This window comes from Neodiprion virginianus, unplaced genomic scaffold, assembly GCF_021901495.1.
Source record: "Neodiprion virginianus isolate iyNeoVirg1 unplaced genomic scaffold, iyNeoVirg1.1 ptg000023l, whole genome shotgun sequence".
In the NCBI taxonomy this organism is placed as follows: domain Eukaryota; kingdom Metazoa; phylum Arthropoda; class Insecta; order Hymenoptera; family Diprionidae; genus Neodiprion; species Neodiprion virginianus.
Window position 1 is genome coordinate 37602 of NW_025804443.1, and position 11864 is coordinate 49465.

Consider the following 11864-nt stretch of genomic DNA (forward strand, 5'->3'; position numbering starts at 1 on the left):
TCACAATCGACAGCATCGATACTAATTTCTAAGTTACACGAGCCGATAAATTTGTCTACTTTTGCAAATTTTACCACGGTTCCGTCCAACGTGACTGAGACACCGTCTGCTAACAATTCTTTACCCAGAATTATATCCTCGGACAAAGTTTCGTCCGCTACCACATACAAATCAATCTCAACATTTATGCCATTTAAATCGGCCAAAACAGAGATTTGCTCACAGCAATCTACATATCCATTTCCAAGGCCTCTTAACCGCGTTGAGACGCACCGTCTCCTACCGGGCAGCCTTTCCACCAAACTCTCTCTTACCAACGAGCAGTCTGAACCAGAATCGAAAATAAATGTCAACACCCTACCGTCAGCCAGCTTCAAAGTACTTTTGGTAGAGGTCAAATTGCAAAGCCTCACGATTTTCTCTTCCTTCTTTGGACAGTTCGTGGAGATGTGACCCTCTTCCTTGCAGTTGTAACAGGTCAACGCCTTCTTGAAATACGCGCCCTTGCCGTCCCGTGACTTGCTGCTGTGTGACTTCGAGGATGATCTGCAATCGGCCTGACGATGTCCCTTCCTTCCGCAACTGTAGCACTCGATATCCGAACGGTGCGACTTCCCATCTCGCGGCGTCGGAGTCCTAGTGTGTGGACCAGGGACTCCGAAGGATGCACGCGGTCGATGGTGATCGGTCGTTCTTCCATCGAGGTACGACATTGCCTCTTGTAGGTTGCGAGGTGATTCGCGTACGAAAATATTTCGCACAAATCGGTTCTGGAACGAGTACGACAATCCAGTCAGTTGGGTAGCGGTCTCGTCCACCGATTTCCGTTCCTTGAGCCACGCTTTGATCTTCCTCCCCCTCTTCATGAAATTCTCGAGCGTGAACTCGGCGTCGTCGGTCCAAATCGAATGGAGTTCTGAAGCGGCGTTTTTGTTCTTTGCATACGCGCTCATAAATTCAGCACGAATTTCAGTCCAGCGTTTTCCAGAAGGGTCCATACCGGTGAACCACTGAGCTGCTTCGTCCTTGAACGCTTTAGCCAGATGCTGGACGACTTCCCAATCGTCCGGTTTGTAACGTCGAATCCATTCATCAACCATCTTTGCCCAGCCAGTGGCGTCCGTCGTTTTTGGATCGAATTTAACGAGGTCCATCGGTGCCCGTTCTCGTCGAGTAAGCAAAGCAATCAGTCGTAGATTCTCTTCCTCCAGCCTTGACCTACGTTCTCTCCGTTTATGTTTTGTACGCGCAGAATCATCAGATTCAAGTTCCGATTCGGATGTAGACGGAGATCGTTTTCTTTTTCGTTTTCGAGATCGTACACTGTCTGTCTCAATAACATTTTTTTCACTGTCCCTTGCTACCACACCGGCATTGTTTTCATCAGATTCAACCACATCACTGGCACTGTTTTCGCCGTCTTTTGTCATAGTCGTATTTCAGAGTTTTCACAATTTTCACGTGAACTTTATCGTCGAATCTCTGAGTTGAAAGTTCTTTATCCCACTTCTGATGTCAGAAACACACAAATAACGTGTGTTAAAAAAGACGCAATAAATATCTCACTGACGGCCGCAGTGACACAGCGTACAGAATTTATTAAATGATTCGATACAAAGATTAAAAGATGCAGGATAATCGTTATAAGGAGATCTCTCGAAGGTGGTGCTAGCGGAGTGTATCGCGCAGAGCCTTTTTCAAAGTATGATCTTTTCGACTCGATGACTCGAGCGAGAGTGTCCGGAAAGCATTCCCCAAAAGCCTGAGACCTCTTCGGCCTTCTTTATTCTTTATGACCTAGGCCTCTACGCGATACAACCCACTCGTGGTACCTGCACCACGCACCCGCAATAGGCTAAGTATTTCTTAAACATCCTGACGACATCTGGTCACTCGATGTTCGGCTTATGACCCTCCATAAACGTCATAAAAAGGTCGAGTGCGTCGTCCGGACTTCGTCCTCGACTGCGATGCGACATACATAGATATGTAAATCTTATAATTTTTAATTGACTTTTAAAATGGGAGAAATTTAAAAAACAAAAATTTTCTCTACAATGAATAAAATCATTACAAATCAATATAATTATTAAAAAGATCCTGTATATGTTTTAATTATGTGCTCACATACTAATTAAAATAAAAATATTACTCATTGAGAAATTGCCATTAAATTTACTTCATGAATTGTAATTTGGAACATATATACAATGGATTAGAACTTATTATAAGGTTTATCGGAAACATAAAGATACATAAATGATTATTTATTCAATTTCATATTTTCAATTTTTAAAAATTAATTATCCTCAATTTAAGAAAAATAATTTATTTAAATGAATTATTTTCTTATTCTATTGAATTATTCAACCTAATTACTTCCATTCATATTCAATTATAATAATTATTAATATATATATTAATAAATGTATCTATATTCAATTATATCAATGTATAATAAATTAATGTATATCATATATGTAAATATATATATACTAGGGGCTTCGCCCCTGCGCGCTTCGCGCGCCAACCCCATCTCGGCGCTACGCGCCTCGTTGTTTGGCGCTTCGCGCCTCACTATTTCCTTACGCATTGTCTAGTAGACAGGCGAATTCCTTCATGTTGATTTGATGACAGGTCTGCACTTGCTGTCCACTTCAATTCCTTCTGTGCTTACTTTTCTTTTTTTCATCAATCTAAGCTTCCATTCGTTGATTGAACATTGGTGTTCCTTCTCTATTGACATCGATCTATCTCCTTGACTTGCTGAATTATTTTTGCTACCGCTCTGCCGGTTATTCTCCAAAATCACCTTCTATATATTATTTTTTTCTCTATATTTGCGTTGCTGTTCATTCCGCAAAACACCTCTTTCTCTTGTGGTCAACATCGATCCTGGTCGTCCTCTTACCTGGTTATACGAATATTTGATGGATATTATTCTATGGCTTATTTGGTTCTTCGCACTTACAATTTTATTTTCCTCTTTCTTTTGTGATACTTCCGACCATCCACCATCTTTATCGCCTTGTCTGCTGCTTGAAACTCCTCCTTTCTCCATTGTTATCGTAAATCCTGGCTGTCCTTTTGACTGTTTGGTGATATATTTAGATTTACTATTATTTGATTGTTACTTTTCATACTTATTACTCACTATCTGAATTTTATTTTGGTTCTGCAAGACATCAAAGTGTCCACTGTCTCCGTCGCCGGTGAAGAGTAGCGAGAATTGTGTTTCATTTTGTGATCCGATCCGGTGTGGATGAATTTGTTCTTCGCGATACACGATTAAACATATTTCAAAAATGTCCGCAGCTGCAGCTGATTCTGCTTCTCCCCCGTAAATTCCATTTTTATTCATGTGTGATTTGTAATCACCAGGTGACATAATCACAGCACCGTTTGACTCATTACCTGTAATAAAACCCGCATATGTAGACCAATTATCCACTATATTTGAAACGATACTCAGTCTCACCTCTGCGTGTCGATCTTGAGTGCCGTATACACGATACGCCAACGCGCGAAAAAGACAATTCCCGTCGGGAATCAACTTGATAATTTTCATTTGCATGTGCATTTTTTCGCGTCAGAAACAGATACCTATGAAGATATTTGTCAAAGACTGTCATAAACAGCCGATGACAGCTGTCAAAGGGTTTGCTAGATGCTTTTTGTTTTGTTTTCGGGATCTCACCCCACCGCCAACTTCATGCGTATACTATTGTTATTATAATCTTTTTTTTACTATTGTTATTATATTCTTTTTCTACGTTCATTTGTTTGAAACTTTTTTATTAGATAGACAGATATATATATATGTATATTACCAGGGGCTTCGCCCCTGCGCGCTTCGCGCGCCAACCCCATCTCGGCCCTACGCGCCTCGGGCACTCGGCGCTGCGCGCCTCAATATTTCCTTACGCATTGTCTAGCAGACAGGCGAATTCCTTCATGTTGATTTGATGACAAGTCAGTAGTGTATATATGAGAGTTCTGGACCACCACCCCCCCTAGCTCCCCCCTAGCTCCCCCCTAGCCCCCTCCCCCCTCGACCCACGGCGCACCCTCTCTCACCCCCCCGCCCCCCTCGGTCAATTTCGGTGGCTATTTTCATAGGATTCGACGCACACACACACACACACACACGCACAATAATTCCTTTCGAGACTTGTTTGGCGCCGGAAAGCCGCACATAAATCGGATAGGGTAAAAACCCGCTAAATCTATTGAAAAAATTCCAGGAAATGACCCCTGAAGGAAGGTTTAAAATGACGTTTTGAATGCTTTTAACAATTTTTTTATTTAACATCAATTACATTTAGTTTTCTTATTGTATTCTCAATTATCTTATTCTAAATTCTAACGAGTTAGGTTATACATATTATTTTCAATATCCATATTAATTAAACATATCATTATTCCAAAATTGACTTATACCAATTTCTTAACAGTACCACTGATCGGATTATATTCAACAATGCGATCATGCAAGATCATGCAGTAGGCAGAAGTGTGTGGCGGGAACGTAATGCTACAGTCAAATTCCAATCGAATGTCCACAGGTTCAGTTTTCAATGTTTCGTTCTGCTTGGAGCAATCGATGACGATAAGGGGAGCTCGGTTTATAAATTCACGCCTCGATAGCAAAGGCTCAGCTTCTTTGTTATAGTAGCTCATTGAAACCGAACATACATATCATAGAGAATGGCGGGGGATGTGCAGGCTCGGACTTGTTCGCTATAAAGAGTCGTAAAACCCAAAACTGTGTGTACACATACCATCCGGTGAAGAGCGGGCAAGATAAGATTTTTCTCACACCACACACTGTTCGCCACCCGCTTTTCGTTGACCGATTTTTCCCACCACATGGCCCACGCTGCTTAACGACTCATAAAACTCAAAAACTACATTAGGCGGCGGCGGGTTCGTGGAGAAGGGGGAGGGGGTGAAAACCTGTTCCAACACGCTTTCAGGCAAGATGCAGCTGCGGAACTGGGTGACTTCAAACTGGCAGATAAACCGCAAAAATTTAGGGATGGTGGGGGCGGGGACTGCGGACCCCAGCCGTCTTTGGCGTCATTTTTTACATGAATTTCATCATCTCTGCAGAGCCGGGAGAGCAATAAAACCCAAAAATTTAGGGATGGCGGGTCGGATAAAGGGTGGGCCCAGTCGTCTCTGACGTCATTTTTCCCTCCGAGATGCGCAGAACGCAGTGCGCACCGCATCTCTGACGTCATTTTACCCTCCGATATGCACAGAACGCAGTGCGCACAGTTCCCAAATTCTTGCAATCTATCGGCCTATATACATATAAGCTCAACGTATCCGATGCAGACTCGCCAGTCTTACACGATACGTGCAAGTCAAAAAAGTTATACAAAGTTCGGCTTATATCAACGTCAAAGTCATGGCAGTCGAAGCGTATATGGGACTTGCGGAGCAGATGGAGAGGACGTACAATTTGCTGAGAGAGCAACCACCCGGAGAAGAGAATGACGCCGTCATCAATCATTGGGCTGATATTGGAATTGCGAATATCCAAGTTCTGCGCGATATTTCCATGCAACGAGGAACAACCGTTGGTGTGAAAATACGGATCCAACATACGATCGCACTCCAGCAATCTTGGGTGACGAAGATCAAGAAGTTGCAGCAGCGCACAGTGGTGACGGGTGGAAATATCGTTACTCCTGCGGGTGTACAATGGGACGACGTGGATAGCGCTTTTGCCAGCCGAATCAGAACGGGGGTTGTCACAAATCTCCGTCATGAAAATTTGGACGCCTTTCTGGACGATGTGCAGCGCGTCGTCACCGAGAAGTTGGAGCTGATACTGCGCGAGGAGGGAAATGTGAAGGTTAACCTCATATTATCGTGCAAATTCGAAAATGCCAAGCACGAGGAGATCTCCACCGAAGTTAAGAGTTTCAACACCTCCAACGTGGCGATTCTCCTCCCATCAAGCGATATAAATGGTTGGTTTATACGTGCACGGGGTGATCTGCAGTCAAAGGTGGAAGATTTCGAGCAACGCGATTCCGGCTGGAGTATGATTGAGATCCTTAACCTCACTGTAAATATCAATCGCTACCAGCCTCTCGCCGCGGGGGCTTCAACATTCGTCGACCTGCCCCAAGACATTCGACATAAAAAGGCTGTGATTAACATGAGGAACGAGGACGAAAGATGCCTTCTCTGGTCCGTCACAGCAGCCCTCCACCCGGTCGACACCCACACCGATAGGACTCCCAACTATCGTCGATATATTTCCGAGTTGGACTGTACAGGTATCAAATTCCCTGCTACTCTACATGATGTGAAAAAGCTTGAGAGATTGAATAATTTGCGCATCAATGTATATGGTATAGAATCTGAAACTTTTTCGCATCATGCAAAATCAAATAAAAGCGTCATCGTGCCAATTTATTTGAGTAAAAATTTGCATAGCGTAAACATTGACACGATCCATCTTCTAATGGTTGAGAGTAATCCGGAAGACGATATGACTGGTGAGTTTGCACCGAGATTCCATTTTGCTTGGATTAAAGATCTTTCCCGATTGGTGAGCAAACAATTGTCTGATCATAATGGCCAGCTGTTTTTATGTGACAGATGTTTGTGCCACTTTAGCGTGGAATACGCCTACGACAATCATCGACAAGATTGTATTATGCTAAATAAAGTACGCATAGAATTTCCCAAGTGTAAAGATTTAGTATTTTCCAATTTTCAAAACAAAGGCACCGTTCCATTTGTCGCATACGCCGATCTCGAATGTATATTAATCCCTGAACCTGTGGATGAATTTGAAACTCGTAAGACTTGTGAAATTCAAAAGCATATCCCGCACAGTGTAGCGTACTATGTACATTGCACGTACGATGAGACTTTATCGGAGTTCCACGGTAAACGCGGTGTCGATTGCATAGATTGGTTTATGAAACAGCTTAAAGATTTATCAATTCAAGTAGAGTCACGCATCAAAAACATAATTCCGATGAAGTCTCTTACCCAAGTGCAACGCGATCGTCACATGCGCGCAAAGAATTGTTATATTTGTGAAAAACCGTTTACCCCTGAGGAGAAAAAGTGTTACGATCACTGTCACTTCACGGGTAAATATCGTGGTCCTGCTCATAATCGGTGTAATTTGAATTTCAGAGAGACGCACACAATTCCAATAGTTTTCCACAATTTGTCTGGTTACGATTCTCACTTTTTAATAAAATCTCTCGCGTCAACTTTTCCTGGTAAAATTACACTGCTACCCATAAATAAGGAAAAATATATATCCTTCACGAAACGCGTCGATGGAACAATGATGCACTTGAGATTCATCGATTCGTTCCGATTTATGGCTAGCAGCATCGATAAACTTTCCACATATTTGACCGATACCGATAAACGCATAACACGCAAATTTTATAATAACCCGACTCAGTTCAGTTTGATGACCCGCAAAGGCGTTTTTCTCTATGAATACGTCGATTGTTGGGGGAAACTCGATGAACCGCGATTACCTGTGTTACGTGGGGGTGAGGGTGTACTGAGCGGTGGTAGTTAATGATTAATTGAATAATCAAGCTCCCACGTAACGACAATGAATAATTATCAAAACTAAGAGAAGACCTACCTTTCGATAAGCCGGTAATTTGTAGGATCGTGTTGCTATAGTCCTGTACAGGTCTGTGAGGTTTATTTAAATTGTTGAGGCAATTTTATAATAAAGAAAGTGGGAAGAAGGTCGTTCAAAATAAATGTTTAATATGATTTAACTGGTAAAAGATGAAGTATATTCTGTTTCAATTTGGTTATTGAAATGTCTGGTGACAATCAATGGTGATAATGATATATGAGCCGAAAATAACAGTTTATAAAGTGTTCAAGTTCATACAAATCGTGTGTTATAATATTCTAAAGGATATTATTATTTGGTACCAGGAACATATACTCTGAACGATGATTAACTAGCTGGTCGTGATTATTGGATTGTATCTCTCTTTTTAGATTATCTTGAATCAATTATATATATATTATGGTTAAGTCTTATTCGTTAATTCTTGGAAACAATAAGTACGATTCAATTGGGGGTAGTGAAGCTAGCCACCAATTCTAGACTTGATTTTGAATGAAAATTACTGAAGTAGATTTTGATTATAAAGGTGAAACAAGAATTCGTTTAATTTCAAAGATTAACACTCGGATTGACTTAGCTTTAGGTGAATCGGTCGACGAGATTGAGAGCCGTCGGATCGTGTCGGTCTGCGTCGGTAGAATGCTGGACCAGGAGCCTCACCTCAAGTTTGGAAGAGTTGATCAATCGAACGGTGTTGAACGTCGGTCACTTAGTCTTTTAGATTTGGAATTATATTTAAGATTACCTGGTTCGATTGAATCAGGGCCGAACTCAATTTAATTATGGAAAATGGAATATCATAAAAATGTCTATTCACAGAAAAGATGAGATTTAGTAAAGAACAGAAAAGATGGAAATGTAGGAGAAAGTGAGTCTCTTGCAGCTAATAGAATAACTGAATGCTCGAATTTGACGAATTAGCGCGAGACTTTAGGCCGGTCACAACTAAGATTTTCCGAACGCTACTATTGCTCGAGAGGGCTAATCCGGGTTTACGTCCACGCACTTCGCGACTTGACAGACGTAAGACATGGCTGCTTGGGCCAGAGGGTATTAATAGGGAAAAATCTGCAGTTGCAACAAGTTGCAACAGAAATTAGCCAATTAAGTGCGGGGGCGACCTCCCGGTGTCCAAATCTACACGGTCAGCGTTAGTTCGCGCCATTCGACGGTGTTCCGACGATTCTCAATTTCGTCACTTATACGTACAAGATGTTAACAGAAGGTATCTTAAGATAATTCTCACGCATTCATCCACACATCTTAACAAATAATCTATTTTAATTTGGTGGTTCCAAATGTAGTGGTTTATCCTAATTATTGATGATAATTTTGACTTAAAAAGAGAGATATTCCCGGGCTGCGCGCCGCTGCTACTAGGTCAGTAATTTTATAGCGCAATTCCTGGTGTCAGCAAATAAGATACAATGTCAGCGGATGCCGAGGACTGTACGTGACCTTATTAGAATATGAGATTGTAATGAAATAATTAAAGAAATGAAATGAAATGGAATTTTGAAAAAGGTACGCCAAGGCAGTACGTCGGGGCGTAACATCCCTCCCCACTTAGAAACCATCAACGTCCCCGTTGATGAATAGTTAAAGGCCAGTAGGTGTATGAAAATTGAGAGTCATCAAAATGATAATGTATGTGTGTGTGTGTGTGTGTGTGTGTGTGACAATAATAATGATGAATAAGGTATTATATAGATATATAAACAAGTTTCAGGTCGGCGGGAGAGTAGCTCTCTGTGATCAGTGAGACTGGTCAGCCGGCGTTCACATTAAGAACAACTATAACTCAGGTTAACGTAAGGGAGTAAAGGTGGTATATCTTATAACATGGTGACAATCGTTGCTATCGCAATTTAGGATGTAAGGTCGGCGGGAGAATAACTCTCTATGATCAGTGAGACTGGTCAGCCGAGTTCTTCATAGCGAAAATGACTTATGCGAAATGTTGGTGGAGCGGCTAGTATGTTCTGCGTTGGTTGACATTTGGCTTTGGCGCTGCTGTACATCAGGTGTACCGTGTCCTCTGATTGGTGAGCGAGGTCTGGATGGTCGGCTAGTTGGAGAGCCTTACGCCTTGGTAGTGGCCGGATTCCGTGCATTCAGATCTTTGTGGTGGGCCCAGTATTATGTGACCCACTGACAGTCGTAGTCGTATGTGTACCCTCGTAGCGGATACTCATTAATAGGTTGACGAACAGGAATCCTGGCAGTACTTTGAAGTGCTGCCTTGTTTTGGCATCTGGGTTCCTTTAGAGTAGTGCATTCTGGACCCAAACAGCTCGTCGACTGCATTCAGCCACTCGAACTCGCCTTTTCACCTGTTAGGTTTTGTAAAAGTTTTCACCAAATTGCCATTTGCCTTAAATAATTGCCGAAGTTCCAATGGTCATCATTTTTTTTTTTTATTTTTTTTTCCTAATATACTGTAGCATTTTTAACGTTAATTTGGAATGAAAGGAATTTGAAAGAAAGGAAAGGTTTCAAGGTTAACATCGCACTGAGTTGATCCATTCAGAAGCTTCTGAACGAACTCTAAGGGCAGATCAAGTTCATCGCTGAACTTCCCTCTTAGGTGTTAGACTTCAAACTTAGAGCTAGTTACAGTTGAATATCCCTCGTTGCGGTTGGTCACGCCCCATCCGTTAGCGTTAAGCTTAAAATTACTTAGAAATATCCCAGGATTGTTGGTAAATGATGTGATCATGTAGTCCTCCAAGTTCGTTTCCCTCAATATCCAAAATCCGATAATTAATAAGGTAAATTCCCCTAATGAATCCATGGTATTCTTCCTCCTTATTTCCTCGAAAATGAATGTTCATTACTACCCATCTCTTATTTGTAGTCGCATTAATCAGTCTACAATGCGTTCCATCAGTAAGCCAATTCGAGTTTGTCTACATGTTTAACGAATCTTTCACCGTTGTTACCTTCTAATACTACATTATTGTTTTCCAAGACTTTAACAATTCTATATGGACCTTGGTATCGCTTGCTAAATTTTCCTTTTCTAGCTTCTATTTGTACGCGTACCATGTCTCCTGCTTTGCCTTTGAACGGATGTACTGTCCGATCGTAATACATTTTCGACCTTTCCTTCGCCTGCACTAAGTTGGTCGCAGCCAAGGCCTGCATTTCGTTTAATCTGATCATTAGGTCTTCAAGATACGAGTTGTACGTTAAACGGTTTTCATCAGTATCAAACGAAGTTGGACAGCGCGCTATTCTTCCGAAAACTAGCTCATACGGTGTGAAGTTTGTGGCTTCATGAACTGCCGTATTGTATGAAAACATAGCAAATTGAACTAGTTCATCCCAATTGTCAAACTCATCAATATAATGTTTAATGTACTCTGTTAAAACAATATGACTACGTTCCAATGCGCCATTTGATTGTGGTCGATAACTGGAAGTGGTAATATGTTTAATTTTGAAAAGTTTAGCTAATTCTTGTAATAGTTTATTTACGAAACTCGTTCCTCGATCTGTTAGAATGGTTTTAGGCGATCCAAATTGCAAAATCAGATGTTTTACCATTGCGTGAGCCACAGTCTCAGCTCTTATATCGGGAATAGGCACAGCGATACAAAATTTTGTCAAATTATCCTGCATAGTTAAGATATGCTTGTTGCCACTAGGGGTCTGTGGAAGTGGACCTACTGTGTCTAGCGAAATTTTCTCAAACGGCTCAGATGGAGTGTCCGTTATTAGCATTGGCTCTCTAGTCTTTACGCGAACTAGCTTTTGTTCTTGACAGCTTTCGCATCTCCGAATGAAATTACTGATATCCTCTCTCATTCGTGGCCAATAAAATCTTTCGCGGATTCTTCGATATGTTTTGGTCACGCCTTTGTGTCCTCCCATCAGTCCACTATGCATTTCCGAAATTATGCCCAGTCGTATTTCTGATGGTGGTATCTCGGTTATACCTGAACAGATTGTAATGTCTATATCTTCGTCTTCAAAAATATCTATTAATAAATTTGAGATGTCTATTGACAGTTCGTCAGTCATATCCCCTAATTTTGAAATTCTGAATGTTTTTATTTTCAAATCTAATAAAGTCGTTTTCAAATTTCCCAAAGCTACCTTGACGTTATGTAATTCAATTTTGTCAAAATGTTTTCTTTTAACTACGAGGCTAAATATGCTATATTTTCCCGTTTTTGTAATAATGACTTGGCCTAATTTTGGTTTTGCATCACGGTGA

The 11864-nt window shown here is 41.3% G+C and overlaps 1 protein-coding gene across 1 annotated transcript; it reads right to left on the reverse strand.

Annotated features, from left to right (window-relative positions):
• Positions 1-310: 310 nt before the first annotated feature.
• On the reverse strand, positions 311-1430 carry LOC124309693 (uncharacterized). Its single transcript, XM_046773532.1, has 2 exons — positions 414-1430; positions 311-325 (listed from the first exon to the last, which is right to left on the reverse strand). Exons 1-2 carry the CDS (start codon positions 1428-1430, stop codon positions 311-313), a joined length of 1032 nt encoding a protein of 343 aa, XP_046629488.1.
• Between the last annotated feature and the right edge of the window lie 10434 nt (positions 1431-11864).